Source organism: Desmodus rotundus, chromosome 10, assembly GCF_022682495.2.
Source record: "Desmodus rotundus isolate HL8 chromosome 10, HLdesRot8A.1, whole genome shotgun sequence".
NCBI lineage: Eukaryota > Metazoa > Chordata > Mammalia > Chiroptera > Phyllostomidae > Desmodus > Desmodus rotundus.
The window spans coordinates 105,618,085-105,636,810 of NC_071396.1; the positions used below are offsets into that span (position 1 = coordinate 105,618,085).

The following is an 18,726-nucleotide window of genomic DNA, read 5'->3' on the forward strand; positions in this document are numbered from 1 at the left end:
ACAAACAGAAAGGGAGGGGCAAAAAGTAAAGGCTTTATATTTCCTCTCCCAGGACGCGGCTCTAAGCTCACCTACCAAACTGTCCACTCCACCACCAGACAGCAGCCAAGGTAAAAAGAAGTATCTGTTTGCTTTACGACTTCAGCTGAGTTTGTTGTCAAAGGGGAATAGAGAAGAGCAGTAAGACAGGGCATCTGGACAGGGGTGAAATGAGCCAAACGAGGGGCGGCTTATTCTTTAATCAAGAGTGGCTTTGCTGACACCTGATGATACCTGTGTATCCTAGTACCAATTGGATTAAAATTTCTTCCTTCATTTCTTCCTTCCACAGGTGCTCAGTGAGGGGCAAGCCAGGGGTGGTCTAGATGCTGAAATAAAGCATAAAAACAAAATCCTTGTTTTCATGGAGGTTGTACTCTAGAGGGAGGGGGAAAATCAGACAATCAATACATGTATAGCATATAACATACACTATAATATATATGCATAGTTTATATTGATATAAATACATGTCTATAATGTATAAGGCAAATAAATGAGTAAATATGTATATATAATACATAGGGCAAACAAGTAAATATAAAGTTATTTATATTTATATAAAATGTGTGTGTATATATATAATATATATATATAAGTAGGGTAATGGAATGAAGTATAACTGGAGAGATGTAGTCAGTGAAATCCTTATTGATGGGATGCTACTGAGAAAGATCAATGAACTGCCAGAGCGAATCATTTGGATATTTTTGGGAAGAGCATCCCAGGGGAGAGAGAGGACATGCAAAGGCCCCGAGGTGGAATCTGCTTGGCAAGTTGAAGAAATGCAGGGAGGTGACACGGCTAGAACAGAGGGAGCCGGGGGCGAGACTAGATGGAGACGAGGCTGAGGGGTTGTGGGGGCCAGATCATGAAGGACCTCGGTCTCAGAAAGGAGTCTGCCTTCTGCTCCGAGAGAAAGGGAAACCACTAGATTTTTGAGCAGAGGCCATAAGCGGTTTTCAGTTAGTGCATAACTAACTGGTATTTAAAAATATCACTGTCTTTTCTAGAAAATGCAATGGAGGAGGGAAAGGACTAAAGTAGGAAATGAGTGAGAAGACTATTTCAATAATTCACAAGAGGGATGATGATAGCTTTGACCGGGGTGGTATTTGGAGAGGGGGAAATGGGTAGATGGTGAGTATTTCTGAACATAGAGAAAAGAGGACTTTTTGATAGACGGAATGTAGTGTGAATGAGAAAGTGTTTAAGGAGGATCCCACGAGTTTTGGACTGAGCACAGGGGCGAGTGGAGCTGTCATTTACAGAGATCAAGAGGACTGCTAGGGGTGCAAGCTGGAGAGAGGGTCCGAAGTCAAGAATCTACTTTTGGACGTGTTAAATTTGACACCCATATTAGACACTCAAGTAGAGATGTTGAGGAGGCAGTTACATCTATGAATCTGTGATTCGGGGGCAATGTAAACTTGGGAACTGCCAGCCAATCAGCGAACTTTAAAACTAGAAGTTGAATGAGATCATCTGTCCAGTTGTAAACAGAGATGAGGCCTGGGATTTAAGATCCTGTACAGGAGACTGAGAAGGAGGGGCCCGATGAGGTAGGTGGTGAACCAAGAAAGAATGATGAAGTTAAAAGAGGAAGTTAAAAGAGGAAAGTGTTTGATGGTGATGAAGGCTTCTGGAGAATGAATGACCACTCCTTGGGGGCAAAAATGTGTTCAAAAAGTTGCACAGCCCCCTACGGTTAAGGGTGCCCAGTTAGTGTCTATGGGACAGAAAAAAACCAACTCTGCCTTCCTGACAAGCCACCGTCCTTAGGTAACACATATTCCAGCACCGTGGTTTTCTCTCTCAGAGTTTCTTCTGGTCCTCCATTGTCGCTGATGTCATGGCTGTGGCCCAGGGCGGAGGGCCCCTTCTCATGGCCTATTCACTGGTCCTGCCTTACTTCCACGGAGGGAGAGGAAATGGGCAGAGAAGTTTGCCCAGGTTGGCTTTATGGATTCTCACCTTGTTTGCTCATGAGTGACCAGAATGGAAGTGTCCTTTCCTTGTAAAGGTGGGCATTCTAGAAGGAAAGTATGTCACGGGCAGAGCCTTTGTAGCTCAAGAATTTTTCTGTACAGATTCCGGGATGAGGAGTGTCATAAAACATGAAATTCAGCACACAAAGATTTAATTCCTTCCGCTCTTTTGCTCCAGAACAATAGTGGATCACTTTTTTTGTGTACATTTAAAAAATGTACACAAATGATAGCTTTGAAGTATCGGCTGAAAGGAAAAGGAAATCTTTTATTCATTAGAACCTGAAACTACTGTGAATTTACTAGTACCTTTTTATTTCACTTTATTTTTATTGTTGATACTATAACAGGGGTTCCCCTGATCCCCACTTTGCCTACCTCCACCCTTCACTTTAAAAAGTAGTGTGCTCCGGCAACTTTAATTCATGAAATGTAATAACTGAATTCCATGTAGTGTCTGTACCTCCACGGGATATGCTGAGCTGTTTTCCCTTCTGTTCTCAGGTAGTGCTGGGCATAAAATGGATTCCCTCAGCACAGCAAATGTTGAATTTTGCCTTGATATGTTCAGAGAGCTGAACAATAACAACGTGGGAGACAACATCTTCTTTTCCCCACTGAGTTTGCTTTACGCTCTAAGTATGGTCCTACTTGGAGCCAGAGGACACAGTGCAGAACAGATGGAAAAGGTATGGAATGCCCAATGAAGTCTCAGAGCCTGGAAGTCTCACCTACGCTCCCTATGGGTCAAATTGCATCTTTACACCGAGAAAACTGCCATCTTGTGAAAGAAGAATACACTTGGGCAAATCATATTTCTTAAAAGTGGATAATGCCTTAAGTAATGTAATATATTTTAATGAAAATAACACAATATAGGCAATACCCAGTCTCTTCCTTACCATTGGGGTTTTTTACCCACACATTTCCATGACTACTTTTAGAGTTCATCCTTTCAATGGTTTATGTAAACATGATAGAGAGCACATGTATGACACTATTCCTGCTCTCTAGAAGTTTAATGTATAATAGAATTGAATTACCCTTTCCACATTATCAAGTTTTAAAAAATATTTATTAGTTCTTGGACATCATAACCACTTTGTGTCATAAGTTGTTATTGTTCTCCCTATTTCACAGTGAGGGAAACTGAGACTAAGAAGGGAAGGGTGACTTTTCAGGTTACATGGGCTGATCAGTGACTTTTTAATGATATACATATTTTAGTGATGTGGAAACCCTAGAAGGATATCACTTAATGACTCCCAGGGCACCTGCACATCCTGTTACTGTTTGTCCTTTACTGCTTTATTCCATATTTTGATGCACTTCCATGATTTTTTTGCATTTAAAGTAGGTATTGTGCTGGGAAGCCACATAATGTTTCATGCAGCCCTGGGAGGGTTCTGTCATAGGGAGTAGCCTGAGAAAGGTCAGAGAGGGGAGAGGAAGGGTTTGTGGTAGCTCCCTCCCTGGACCTCACGGACAGTGGTGCGAACCATGTTGCTTAATCTCTCTTTGACTCAATTACCCTCGCAGGAGATGGGGATAATGGTATCTACTCCTGAAGTTGTTGGGAGGTTAAGTAAGATATGTAAAGGCTCAGTTCAGGACTTGGCATACAGCATCATTAAATGCTAGCTATGACATAGGTCCCTATCCGAAATGGGAAACAGGGTCTTGTACCTGAGAACCTTTATAGACCGTGTGTTACTTTTGATGCCAGTTGATTCTTTTTCTTCTTTCTAGGTGCTTCACTTTAATCACATTGCAGAATCATTAAAGCCCCAGTTTAAGGACTCAGCTAAGGTATGACAACATTACTGCTGAGCTGTCAAAGGTTCTTGAACGTAAGAGCACCAAGAAACAATGGTGCAAGGGTTAAGGGGCAGAGCTCCTCCTTGTCCCCTAAAAGGGCTTGCAATGTCCCTGACAATTGTGACAGCCTATAGAATTAGTGATGACAGTAATAAAGTCCCCAGATCTTACCACGTGATTTATTGTCATCCTTACACCAACTTTTCCATTCTCTTACACACTGTGTGCTATGTTGAGCCTGCCAGCCTCATCAGTGAAGTGTTGCACTTTTCAGATCAGTGAGGGGACAGAGAAAGGACATGGAGGCTTTGCCACATAATTAGACACCAGGAAAACAGTGCTTGATGCTGCCCGGCCCACCCGTTCGCAGTTCCCTCTGGTAGGAGGATTCCTTTCACTGTCAGATTTATGCAGAATGCCCAAGCATGTGTAGATTCACAGGATACTTGATTCACAGAAACCAATTTATTGTTAGGAGGTTAAAGGCGATAGTGTGGGAATCTTTGCTTTCGGGAATATAGGTATAACCCCTCTAATGTCTATGCATTCGGATGCATCAAAGCTTCACGCTTAGCCAGATTGCTCCTGTGAAGGACAGATGGGTGTGGAAGGCCAGTTCAGTGAAGAGCTGAAGAGTTTGATTACATGGTTGCAGAAAATGGAGACATTAAAAGGAACGTGAAAGAGAAGAAAAATGGTTCCATAGGTACAAAGGCAGCAAAACAAAACAAAACCAACAACAACAATAAATACTTGGCTTAGTGCCCTGAGATTAGGAGCTGCTTATTTATGATCACGTCTGCTTTTGAATGAGAACATCGGGGCTGACAGGTGTGTGTGTGTTGCAATAGCTCACAGAACTGCTCACAATCTGTAACCAGAGTCACAGGGTGTGGAGATTATTGTGCTAGAGGAAATGAAAGAAGGAAAATGCTTTCAACTCTTCAACTCCGTATTGTTTTCATGTTATTTATAACTCTCCAATGGCAAGAAATCAAGCACCTTAATGCTCCAATCTTTGTTTACTGTACTTTAGTGCAGCGAAGCTGGAAGGATTCACTCAGAGTTTAGAGTCTTATTCTCTCAAATCAACCAGCCAGACTCTAACTATACGCTCAGCATCGCCAACAGGCTCTACGGGACGCAGGCAATAGCATTCCAGCAGGTAAGTCCACCTGGAATGGTGGTCAACAGTTTTCTTGGCATCCTCTGAATTCCACACCATAAGGTAATTCAAGAGTGTGAAGAGTCACATGACATTTATCTTGAACAGATTAAATTTCAGCCGAGCTAGAGTTTCAATGAAATGGTTTCACCAAACCCCCATTTAAAGTTGTGAAGTATCACATAAAAATGTTACTTCTGCAAAATCACCAAAGTTGTCCAAGAACCAAGGTCAAAGATGAAGCACAAAATAAAGCCTGTAAGAATAACCCCTTATGGATCAGAAGAAAAATAAAAGCTGTTTCTCATCTCTTTTTCAAAGAGGTCCTAAATGGCAGAGTATTGAGAATTAGTAGAAAGGATTCTACACTGAGAGCCAAGAGATCTGAGTTCTGTTCTCATTTAGCCATATGACTTTGGGCAAGCCATGCCTGTCTTTAAAATGAGAGGATTAGATTAAGTTTTCTGACTACAAAACTCTAACACTATTTATTCCATTTCCCAACTGCGTTGGAATATAGTTTTATTGAGTGCTTACTATGTGTCTGTCAATCACTCTACTGCATACATTATAGACCTTAGCTTATATAATCCTTACTTAGACTTAAAATATAGGTACAAAACTGTCATTATTCCACAATTGTGAAGTAGATCCTGAAAAGTCAGTTTGACAAAGGTCACAGAGATAATTAAGTGGCAAAGCCGGTATTTGATCCCTGTCCAAATCCATTGCTACATCAGTCTTGCTGTGATTGAAGGGAAATGGCCAGCTTTGGTGACCTAACTTTTGTGTGACCAGTGTTGTTTGAATGCCAGCTGGATGAAGCAGCCTTGAATTTCTAATGTCCTTCTTTAGCCCGGAGGTGTCTTATACTTGACAAGATTTTTTAAACTATATTTTCTTGATTATGCTATTAGAGTTGTCCTGATTTCCCCCTTTGCCCTCCTCCACCCAGTACCCCCACTTCCTCAGGCAGTCCCCCCATCATTGTTTATGTCCATGGATCATGCATCTAAGTTCACTGGCTACTCCATTTCCCATACTGTACTTTACACCCCCATGGCTGTCCTATAACTACCTATTTGTACTTCTTAATCCCCTCACCTCTTCACCCATTCTCCCCCACCTGCCTTTTATCTGGCAGCCATGAAAACGTTCTCCGTATCCATGATTCCATGTCTGTTCTTCCTGTTTGCTTAATTTATTTTTTAGATTCAGTTGTTGATAGATATGTATTTTTTGCCATTTTATTGTTCATCGTTTTGATCTTCTTTTTCTTACATAAAGTACCTTTAATACTCCATATAATTATGGTTTGGTGATGGTGAACTCCTTTAGTTTTTTCTTGTCTGGGAAGCACTTTATCTGCCCTTCGATTCTAAATGATAGCTTTGCTGGGTAGAGCAATCTTGGCTGTTGGTCTCTGCTTTTCATGACCTTGAATAGTTGACAAGTTTTTGACTGTCAGAACTTTTTTTAACTTGGCGTAGCCCGCCCTGGCATTCATTATAGATATTTCAGAGGCATTTCCTTCTACCGCCCCAGACGTGCATAGAGAACGTTTTATGGAGAGCCCTGGAAGCGATGGGGATTCACAATCGTGGTCCTTGGAGCCAGACTACTCGCATTCCTTTGTCTCCCCAAACAGATGCCTGGGGGTAATAGTTGACAAATGTTGCTTTGGGATAATGACGACTGCATCGGTTCCTGGAGTGATTGTCACGATCCAGGTCATAAGATACTATTGTCCCAGGGTTCTGTCTGGAAAGACTCCTATCTTGTGGGCTCTGGGCAGTCACTTAAGCATGATCCAGCCACAGTGGGACCCAGCTCAGGACAAGAATCATGTCGAGGCCCAGGTGTTGCTCTAAGTTAAACTCTCCTTTTGTTCTATTCTTGACTTAGGCACAAGAGAACCCAGTTAAGCCAATGACAAGCCGATGCCAGGCAGTTGCTTTCATACCTGCCATAATTCTAAGTCTCATATCACCCTAGATGTTCCCGGGGGGTATTGGGTCCTGCTGGACTAGAGAGCATGTCCCCAAGGTCTCAAGAGTGGAATTGCAAGCAGTTCCATTCGGGTCCATGTAGATTTGGCAATGGACCATTCTCAGTTCTGGGAATGAAGGGCCATGGGTGGTGGTGAGTAGTGGCTCCAGAATGCTACATGGGGACCAACCTGGGAGTGGGGATTTGGTTAAAAGAGAGGACTGGGATCTTTACACTGAAGTCGTACATTACTTTTTGTTGGATAATGTATGTGAAAAAACTACCTTAAGGTATTTTTTGTTCACATTTTACATAGGTTGAAAAAATATCAGTGTCCACATCAGAGAATATTATCATCATCATCATCATCATTATTATTACTTTATCCTCACCTGAGGACATGCTCATTGATTTTAGAGAGAGGGGAAGAGAGGGAGAGAAAAGGAGAGAAACAATCAATGTGAGAGAAAAACATTGATTGGTTACCTTTCATACGCACCCCAACTGAGGATGAACCCACCACCTAGGCATGTGCCTTGAATGGAAATCAAACCCGTGACCTTTCAGTTTATGGGATGATGCTCCAACCAACTGAGCCACACTAGCCAGGGCTGAGAATATTATTATTAGTTTTATCTGTGGTGGCTTGTGAGGAGGCAGAAATATACCATGTGGAGACCTAACCTTCTGTTAGACCTCAGACAAAGAAGCCATTTAATCTCACTTGTCCTCAGTTTTCCTCTCTGGCACCTTGAAGTGGGGACAGCCATTTGTGCCCCCTTTGAAGAGGAAAAAGGAGGGACAGAGTGAAAAGGCAGGCGCTCTACTGCAGCTGGTCATTTTGCTTGGAACGCTTTAAAGCTAAGAATGCCCATGATATGACAGAAGTAGCAGCCAAACCCTTCTGAACACTCCTCCCTTTGGGAAAGTTCTTTGGTCTGACTGCATGTCTTTGCATGGGTTCTGCTTCCTTCCAGGTGTGTGCATGAGTTGCTTTTGTCTGCTATGGTTTTAGACTATACCGAGCTGGTGTGTTTGTTTTCCTTACATGATTTTTGTGTTGTCATGCAGTAGTCTTTTCTTTTACAGAAATATTTAAACTGTTCTGAGAAATTGTATCAAGCCAGGCTGCAAGCAGTTGATTTTCAACAGTCTCCAGAAAAAACGAGGCAAACTATTAACGCTTGGGTTGAAAGTAAAACTAACGGTAAGGCTAAGTCACATGTATGTCTCTGAACTTGATTCACGCCGTCTTGTTGAATTCCCCGAGTCAGTACTAATGAGGAAGGGGGGGTGAAGTCTGGAAGCAGACACAGAGATTAACAATGGAGGAAACAGGGGAATATGTTGGAATATCCCTTATAACACTTGTCCTAAATGATCTAGCCAAATGACTCTGAGAATAACACTGTATGTTATAGAGGTGTTACCATACAGTCTAACATTGAATTGAATTCAGTTTAAGTCTACCTTCCCCAGTTTTAAAATGAACCCTATATATTGTTAAACATTTTTAAATGGAGCAATAAATATTCAGGATGAAGATGTGTTCATTTCTTTTTTAAAAATCTAGTTAAGGAAAAAATTAAAGGAAAAAGAATAATACAATGAATTCTTATTTACACATGAGTCTCATTTATTTTCCCACCACCCCTTTCATATTATTTTGAGGCTCATCCCTGATGGCATGTCTATTTTTCTGTATATGTTTTAGTTTGTGCCTCTCAAAAACATAAGCTTTTTAAAAATATGACTGCTACACCATTAGTACACCTGGAAAATTAGAAAATCATTTAATATTAAGAAATATTTTATGAGTTTTTGTATTCCCTCAATTGCCTCTTTATTTGTTCAAATCAGATCCAAAATATGTTTCTACATTGCAACTGATAAATGTGTTCCTTCAAGCTTGATTTTTAAAATAAACTTGAAATATATTTCTTGATTGACATATATGTACGTTTAGAAAAGTCTATACATGTCCTCTGTCCAGTGAATTATCCCAAAGATGAATGCCCTGCTGTGCCTCCAGCCAGGTCAGGAAAATGAAACATTTGTTACTGGGAAGGGCACAGCAAGGCCTCCCTCTGTGTTGTTCCAGAAACGAACCCACCGCATTCCCAGATCTTAACACTTCTCTGGCTTCTATTGCTTTGTATTAGTTCTGCCTATTTTAAAATTTCATCTGATTGGAATTGATGCTTACTACTTAGGCCCATTATTTCATTAGGGGTTCTAAAGTTGCCATCTGCCAATTCCTTCCTTATTATAAGCTGGAACGTTTCTATATGAGAAACTTCTTATACAATATTTGATTAACCTAAGTACAGTTCATACGAGAAAAACTGAAACGAAACGGATGCCGGATTCTTTTTCTTCAACACAAGTTTTTAAAATAATGTTTTTTCCCCTTGTATCCTCCAACATAGCTAATGAGTTTTCTTTTTAAAGTATTGTCACAAATCCATACATTTAAACATTGTTGAGATGTTTCAAGCTATCAGAGGTTAAATTGTTCCCTGTAGCCTGGGATACATCTTCCTCTGGCTCCTGAGTCCTTTTGACATGGCCCCCTAGAATATGATGGCGTCCTTGCTTTCTGAATTGGCCAGATGTTCCAGGCTCATCTTGCTCACTTCCTGTCCCTGACCTAGACTCCCCTACTTCTCCAAGGAACCCTGGATCCTTTTAATGCAAAATGATCTTTAGAGACCATAATCTGGGTAAAAGAGTGCTCCTTGCTACTGGTTTGATCATCATTTTTAGGCTTTTTCAATGGCTATAACTAGGAACTACATATATTTAGATGAAATATATTTAGAAATTTTAATTTCTTACTAATATCGCCAATTCAGATTCAGATTCATAGGATTTTTACTTAACATACTTCTCCATTTTCTATCTATTTCTCTTTTATCTCATGTCAAAAATTCCAGTTTTCAATGCCACCAATATTATTGTACAATGACCTCAACCAACAATACACACAGTCTCAAACATAGCAGCACTAACTAATACAACAATCAACCATAGTAGCTGAAGATATTTTTGCAGTTCTTTTTGTCCTCAGAGCATATCCCATTAAACATGTACGGTCAAATCACCACACTGAAATAATCTCTCTCTGCGAGTTTGCCACTGACTCATTGTACCATGAATTTCCGAAGCCTCAGAACATAGATAATCATACTTCCTGATATGGGAGAGAATGAACTTCACTAATTAACAAATTAAAATTAGAATGAAATAAAAGCAAAGCGTTAGAGCTAATTGCATTTTGAAGAATACCTTAGTAACATAAGTTACTAGTAGAAGATAAATGCAGAGAACCGTACTTGGATAACAATAAAATCAGAGGGGGGAAAACAAAAGAATATAATTACTTCTCTGAGCATGAAGACCATGTGTCTAACATACTTGTATCTGTTACATCACTTAACAGTGGTGAGCTCTCAAAAGCATCTTGTCAATTGATGGATGTTGTTCAAACTACCTAATAGGTGATCAGATTAAAATATGTATCCATTCAATTCTTTGTACTGTTAGAAAATGCACGGAAAGTTCTGTACATTTTTAGATCTGTTAATTTACTCGGAGCAGTAGGGGAAAATGTGTTCTACTTCACAGGCCGGCCCTGATCCACTGCCAGGGGCTGCCTGGGAACTACCTCTGTGTTGAGAAGGAGTCTGAGGGTTACACTAAGGTGACCTGGGAAAGTGCACAGTGGAGTCACTAGGGTGTGAACTCCATGGTGGTAGGGATTTTTGTCTCTTTAGTTGAGTGTTCTGGCCTGGCTTTAGTGTCCTAGTGCCTAGAACAGGGCCTGGCACGTAGAAGTCTCTTAAAAACAGTTAGCTTAAAGGGATAGATTGATTAGTGCTGTCTGACATGGGCGTGCACTAGGGACCCACATGCGGTGTACTTACTTAGAGTGTTATTTTTATTTAATAATTCATTTATATATTTATTTATCAATTATATATGTGTATATATATAGAGAGAGAGACAGGGAGAACACTTAATGTTGGCTATTGTGACTATCTAACTGTCTCCCATTAAGTTCAAATCCAAATACATTATCTATTCTTTTTTATTACAAGGAAAAATCACAAACCTCTTTGGAGAGGGCACAATCGACCCTTCCTCTGTAATGGTCTTGGTGAATGCCATATATTTCAAAGGACAATGGCAAAGTAAATTTCAGGAGCGAGAGACAACGAAAACCCCCTTTCAGCTAAGTGAGGTATGTGTCTCATTTTCCGATCGATGATCAGTTTTGGAGACTTCGATAATTGTTTAAGGACAATTGGAAGGTTTTAGTGAAAATACTGGTCATGATTTCCCTAGGTTCCTTTAATTGTGTATTCTATGCACTGTATGTTCGTTTCTCCTTATGAAGTGACGGGAACGTCTCTCACAGGGCCCCAAGTGGAGCCTTCGGCGCTGGGGTGCCCTGCAAGACAAGGAGGCCTGCTTTTTTCCTGACTGTTCTCCTATCTGTGTGTCCTTCAGTAGGCGCTGTGGTTATTTGCTCTGGTGGCACAACACAACTCTACATTATTTTTCTCTTAAAAAGTCTCTAGCTGAATTAAAAAATGATCCTATGATAGCATTTTTTCATAGAACTCATTTTATCGGGAAGCCCTGCCTTTGTTTTGGGAGGCATATATGTCATTGTTTTTATTGCTATCGGTATTATTTGAACTATTCAGGCTCTAACCAGGACTTATTTTGAAATAAAAACTCATCGCCTTTGCGGAGGAAAGTCATACGGGTACATTTTGTAGTTATGGTTTACCCGTGTGTTTAGACTGTTAACGCAGATATTTATGTTACGCAAGGACATCGGCACCCACGCGCGTGCCCACACACCCGTAACTACTCTCTCATTACAATCTTTAAAAAAACAGGGTAAGAGCGTCGCTGTGGACATGATGTATCAGACAGGGACGTTCAAACTGGCCTTCGTGCGCGAGCCGCGGATGCAAGTGCTGGAGCTGCCCTATGTGGGCAACGCGCTGAACATGGTTATCCTGCTGCCGGCGGGCACGGCCACGCTAGAACAGGTAACGTTCAGGGATGCTAACACACGTGCACCCACACACGCGCACACACTCTGCCACTCTGTGTTTATCCCATGACGTCAGTACAGCCCCTCACCCAGCCCATCATGCTCCAGGTTCAGCGGCACCGCCCCAGGGACTGTGAGGGGAAAGGGGGCCCTCCTGGTCCCTGCCTTCAGGGTAATGTATTCAGGGAAAACAGTCTATTTTTATATTAAAAAGGCATGTGCATGGTGTGCAAACACACTCACGTATTGGTCCTTGGACCCTTGGGAAACATCTTTGTAATGAAATGATAATGCTCCCAGGCCCTGGAAAACTGATGAAGCCTCTTCCTCTCAGCTTCGGATCCAAAAACAACACACTTTCGTGGGCTAACCTCCATTCTCAGCGTCCCGGTTTTGTGGGGAAATGAGAGCCACAGGCACAGAGAAGAGGTGACGGCGGTGGCGGGAGTCTAACCCCCTATCCCTGGCTGTGGTCAACGCTGCCCAGCAGCACAGGCCAGGCAAGCCACCAGTGTGGAGGGACCTCCTGGGGCTCCGCTAGCAGGACAGTTGCTAGGAGACCAGCTGGGCTTCTGGGCTCTAGTGGAAGTGGGCCACACACATGGACGATGTTCTCCCCAGAGCAAAGGGCACGTGCAAAGGCCTTAGAAGGGCGAGGCAGAGAGATGGCTTTGTGTCCTGAAGTCGTGGTGACTTGGATCAGGGCACTGGGAGACAGAAGGAAAAGATAGGAGGAGCAACCACTGATCTGCTGTTGTCAGGTCGGCGGGAAGGCTACAAAAACATCTTCAACTCTTGTAGGAGAAGAATGATGGTTTGACTCGCCAGTCTGGAGCTGAGGGGAGGGCTGTGGAGGGTTTCAAATGCCCAAGGACAGGGGTGTGAAGAGTTTACAGAAATGCCTGGAACTGAGTAGAAAAGGAGAACTCAGGGCTGGGAGGCTGCTGTGGGAACTCAGCAGGGGTGTGGGAGCTGACTGGCTAGGTGGAGGCACCCAGAGGTCAGCTTCAAGAGTAGGAACAGGAGGAGATTAAAGCCGAGGGGAACAGGGCATCCTGGGCACCATAGAAACCAAATGAACGAGTGCATGGTGGAGGTTGCTGTTACAGGTGTCAGACGTGAGGACCAAGGAGACGTGCTTGAGGTCATTCAGGGGATGAGAACACAATTGCAGAGACATTACAGGGAGCTCAGGCCAAGTCTGTACTTGGAGAGTAAATTACGGCAAAGACGGAGGGATGGATGTCCCTGGGACACATTTAATTATGAAATATCATGAGAAGTAGGCAATAGGAAAGGGAAGATGTAGAGGAATGCAAGAATGCAAGATTCTTTTTTTTCAGATAAAACCTGAGCACAGTTTAAAGGTAGAAAGGAAGTCAGTGGAACTGAATCATTCACACTGAGAATTATACAACGAACAGCAATGACTGCAAAGGCCTGTGCTTGGCTCGTGTGGGCCCACCTGTGTTTTGTCTTTTAGGTAGAGAAGCAGCTGAATGTGAAGACGTTTGACAAGTGGACCAGCTCTTCCAACATGATGGCAAGAGACGTTGAAGTCTATTTGCCCCGGTTCAAACTGGAGATCAAGTATGAGCTGAATTCTCTGCTAAAATCCCTTGGGATGACTGATGTCTTCAGCCAGATCAAAGCTGATCTGTCTGGAATATCACCAGCCAAAGGCCTGTGTTTATCAAAGGTCATCCACAAGTCCTACGTGGATGTCAATGAAGAGGGCACCGAGGCGGCGTCAGCCACTGGGGACAACCTCACTGTGAAAAGACTCCCCATCCGAGCTCGGTTTGTGGCAAACCGCCCTTTCCTGTTCTTTGTAAGGCACAGCGACACCAACACCATTCTCTTCTGTGGAAAGCTCGCCTCTCCCTGAGCACATGGGGGTGAGCGAGGCTCAGAGTCACGGAGGAGGTGCAGGGACAAACCTGTGACTCAGAGCAGCTCACACCTCTCACACCTCTGCGCCTCAGGTTGCTTGTCTGCAAAATGGGTCTAGGATCTCTCCCAAGTTACTCCATGGGTTGGTGAACCCTAAGATTATGGTAAATGGGGGAGAAGGTATATTTACAAAAAAAAAAAAAAGCTTTTCTGGCTCTCTTATCTTTGGGGCCTCATCTGAGCACTGTCTGGGTGACATAATCAAGTCACCGAGGGAAAGTTTAGAGACTTACATTTTCTAGACTTGTGTGTATCTGTCTGTGAGCTCCTGAGTAAGGGACTGCTCTGCCTTTGGAAAACCAACCGAAGGGCTTCTGCTTTGGTTGGATGTTTAAACGGTATGATTTTCCTTGTACAGGTAAATGTAACATTATGAATTTCAGTTCAAAATTCTGTACTGACTCTAATAAATGCATGAAATGCCTTAAGTTCTTTGAAGCCATTTTAGTGGAGTTTTTGGCCAAATTTCTGTCAAGCCCTAAATTGAATAATAGGCTCTCCTTTTATCTCTTTGCACTGGTGGCATGTGCTTCTTCTTGGTGTCAGCAGAGAAAGCAGAGCACCATGAGGCATCCAGCTCAGCGTAACCAGACGTGAAAAGACACACATGCCTCCAGCCAACAAAACACCAGAGTTGCTACCCAGGGTGACGGCTTTAAAAGATGCTGGCCATTTCAGTATTCATTGAGGCTCTGGTTCATTTCTTGCCAAAATATTCTTGAGCATCTACTAAGTTCCAACACCATGTTAACACATAGGTACACACAGTGAATAACAAAGGGTCTCAGCCTCTGTCTTCATAAGCTTTTATGTCAGCAGAGAAGGTAGACTTTGGAATGGCCATGACAATGGCTGCTGTGTGAAGTCTGTCGTCAGCAAGAAGAAGCCATGAAGATGGAGTGATGGGCGTTGGGGGGGTTCCTTTCAGTAATGAGCCCTGTACGCCATTTCAGGGCGTAGGGGCTCTTTTCTGAGGAAGGTGACTTGATCAGATTTGTATTCCAGAAAGATCACTTGGGCTTCCAAATGGCCATTGTTATGGGAAAGATGCATTATAAACTACATGAAATAAATCACTGAAGAGCATTTTCCATGTCAATAATCACTTCAATGGGCCTGGGGCAGTTTGGCAGTGGGGATACAAAGCCTGTTCTTGGTTTATTTTGGCTACACGTAGATAGCATCTTTGACAGTTTAGGTGTGACAGTGGAAGGCGCCATTAGGATGTTTAATTGGGTGATGGAATTGTCCAGTAATGTGGACGTGAGTCAGAGTCACCCTCAGCAGCTCTGCAGCATCTATGCCAAGAATTCCCCCGTTCAGTCCCCAAGCACCTTTGACCATCAATGTTGAAAAGATCCTTTGTTAAGACGTAATAAGGCTGTTGGCTGACATTTACCAGGCTGGGGTTTGGCAGGGTTTCCAAATTCTATATGCAATCTACAGATTTATTTTTAAAATACTGCTCTCTGTTAATAAAAATCTTTGTATGACTTTGTATAGTCTATGTCTCCCAGACTACATGGAACTAACAGTCTTGCTATTGGATCTCACTGGTTATTGTGCGTCCTTCAGAATCCCATGCCTCTCACTGCCCTGGTTCTGCAAATTCTGCCTGGGGTTCCCCACTCTTCCCCAACTCAGGGTTGGTTCGGTGTGGAATCTGCCACCGTCTCTCTGGTGCCACAGAGTGGTGGTAAAGCCTGTGACTTTGCCACCAGGTCCATGCAAGTATCACCCTCTGTTGGTGCCACACCCTAAAATGCATTGGGCCAAGACTCCCTGCGTTCCTGGAGTTTGCTGTTTCTGCCCCAAAGGGCCCACAGATTTGGTGTGGGAGGCATTTCAGTGCTGGAAGTGGAAGTGGGGATGCGAAATCTCTTCCCGCCTGTCGGCTGTGTCCTATCCCATTGTTCTCAGGCAGGCCTCCAGTCTTGTTCAAGGATGATGGAGCGGCTAGCTGAACTGTCCCAGGAAGACTTTCCTCTCTGGAGCCCAGGCTTGAGCACACAGGTGGGCTGTGCGCACAGATGCCCTTCATCTCCAAACCTGAACCCTCATCCTTGGGTCATGGACACCCTGAATTTCCTCTTGCTGAACTCTTCCCAGATGGTCCTTGGTTCCTCAAGCAAATAGGTTGCAGTGGGTTTCCTTGTCGCCCCTTCACACACGCCACACCACCTGAATTTCTGCATGACTCCGCCCGGTTTTGCTCTTCTCATTAGCGCTCAGTGCTTCATTATGCATTTTATTTATTTTGTTTATGGAGAATCTCTCCCCATTAGTATGTGAACTTGATGAGGTCAGGGTTTAAAAAAATTTCTTTTTGCTGTTGTTGCCCTAGTGCCAAAAGTGCCTGGAGCATAGTAGATACTCAATAAATATCAGTTGAATGAATTAAGGAATTAATTCCTTCACTACTTCAATGTGTTGAGTGCCTACTATGTTCTAGAGCTGGAAACTGAAGATCACTGGTCTGAATAAGACATGCTGGAGATAATGCAATGAACTTGACCAATGGCAGAGCTCAGCTGACACTTCTTTTTTATTTCCTTTTAAATATATTTTATTGATTATGCTATTACACCTGTCCCATTTCCCTCATTTATTCCCCTCCACCCTGCATGCCCCCTCTCCCCAGCATTCCCCATCATTGACAGTTCATGTTCATGGGTCGTACATATAAGTTCTTTGGCTTCTACATTTCCTAAACTATTCTTAACTTCCCCCTGTCTATTTTGTACTGACCATTTATGCTTCTTATTCCCTGTACCTTTCCCCCCCTCTCTCCCCCCTCCACCTCCCCACTGATAACCCTCCAGGTGATCTCCATTTCTGTGATTCTGTTATGTTCTAGTTGTTTGCTTAGTTTGTTTTTGTTTCTGTTTATTTTAGGTTCGGTTGTTGATAGTTGTGAGTTTGTTGTCATTTTATTGTTCATTTTTTGATCTTTTTCTTAGATAAGTCCCTTTAACATTTCATACAATAATGGTTTGATGATGATGAACTCCTTTAACTTGACCTTATCTGGGAAGCACTTTATCTTCCCTTCCATTCTAAATGATAGCTTTGCTGGATAGAGTAATCTTGGATGTAGGTCCTTGCTTTTCATGACTTCAAATACTTCTTTCCAGCCCCTTCTTGCCTGTAAGGTCTCTTTTAAGAAATCAGCTGATAGTCTTATGGGAACTCCTTTGTAGGTAACTCTCTGCTTTTCCCTTGCTGCTTTTAATATTCTCTTATCTTTACTCTTGGGTAATGTAATTCTGATGTGCCTTGGTGTATGCTTCCTTGGGTCCAAGTTCTTTGGGACTCTCTGAGCTTCCTGGACTTCCTATAAGTCTATTTCCTTCACCAGATTGGGGAAGTTCTCCATTATTTTTTGAAATAAGTTTTCAATTTCTTGCTCTTCCTCTTCTCCTTCTAGCACCCCTATAATTCGGATGTTAGAACGTTTAAAGATGTCCTGGAGGTCCCTAAGCCTCTCCTCATTTTTCTGAATTCTTGTTTCTTCATTCTGTTCTGGTTGAATGTTTATTTCTTCCTTCTGGTCCAAACCATTGATTTGTATCCCAGTTTCCTTCCCATCACTGTTGGTTCCCTGTGCATTTTTCCTTTATTTCGCTTTCCAAAGCCTTCACTTTTTCCTCTACTTTGCAACCATATTCAACCAATTCTGTGAGCATCCTGATTACCAGTGTTTTGAACTGTGTATCACATAGGTTGTCTGTCTCCTCATCACTTAGTTGTATTTTTTCTGGAGCTTTGATCGATTCTCTCATTAGGGCCATTTTTTTTTTTTTGTCTCGATGCACCTGTTAAATAGGAAGGGGTGGAGCCTTAGGTGTTCACTGGGGCAGGGTAACTCACATGCTGCATTGTGATGCTGTCTGTGTGGGAGGGGTCCCAGAGGGAACAGTGCTGCTTGCTCTGCTGTCTGCCAGTTTTCAGTCACTTCCCCTGCTACCCACATGCAAATTGGGACCCTTGGGTGCTGATTCCCAGGTAGGTGGGTCTCTCCAACCAACTCTACTGGGAGGCTGGGAGTTTATCGCCCTGATGCCTCAACCCCCACAGGTGTTTTCAGTCAGAGGTTTTGAGGCTTTATTTCCCTATGCTGGAGCCCTGGGTTGTGTGGTCTGTCTTGTTCCCCAGTTGTTCCTCCCGGTGCATTCACATGCAAATGTGGGGCCTCCCGCTCTGCCCGCTGCTGCCGGTCCTGGTCCTCCAGCTACCACCTTGCTGCAAGTCCTCTCCGCCCCAGCTGCCTGTCTCTACCCCTCCTACTGGTCTGGGTGAATGTTTCTTCTTTAACTCCTTGGTTGTCAGACTCCATACAGTTTGACTTTCTGGCGGTTCTGGTTGTTTTTGCTTTTAAACTTGTTGTTTTTGTTGTTGTCCTTCTTTGGTTGTACAAGGAGGCACAGTGTATCTATCTATGCCTCCATCTTGGTTGGAAGCTGACAATCCTAGAACTAGGATTGTTCTATAATTAAATTAAGATGGTCTCAGGCTGTGCTGTGGAAAAAAGTGTTTTATTTGTACACACATAGTCTTTTCTGATGAAGGAGATGAAAGAATCCATGTACTCCCACACACATGAGATGGCTTATGATACACCTTGTATGGAGCTGGGTTCCCAGGACATCTAAGCTACAGTTTAGGAGAGTCAATGACCACTGTGGTCAGCTGACCCATTGCCA

The 18,726-nt window shown here is 42.9% G+C and overlaps 1 protein-coding gene across 1 annotated transcript; it reads left to right on the forward strand.

Moving 5' to 3' along the window:
• SERPINB11 (serpin family B member 11) lies at nucleotides 1-15,411 on the forward strand. The gene is made up of 8 exons (XM_024580707.3): nucleotides 1-110; nucleotides 2,532-2,716; nucleotides 3,777-3,836; nucleotides 4,882-5,010; nucleotides 8,089-8,206; nucleotides 11,100-11,242; nucleotides 11,910-12,065; nucleotides 13,554-15,411. The coding sequence occupies exons 2-8, from the start codon at nucleotides 2,549-2,551 to the stop codon at nucleotides 13,956-13,958; spliced, it is 1,179 nt and encodes a 392-aa protein (XP_024436475.2). The 5' UTR covers nucleotides 1-110; nucleotides 2,532-2,548; the 3' UTR covers nucleotides 13,959-15,411.
• Nucleotides 15,412-18,726: the final 3,315 nt, after the last annotated feature.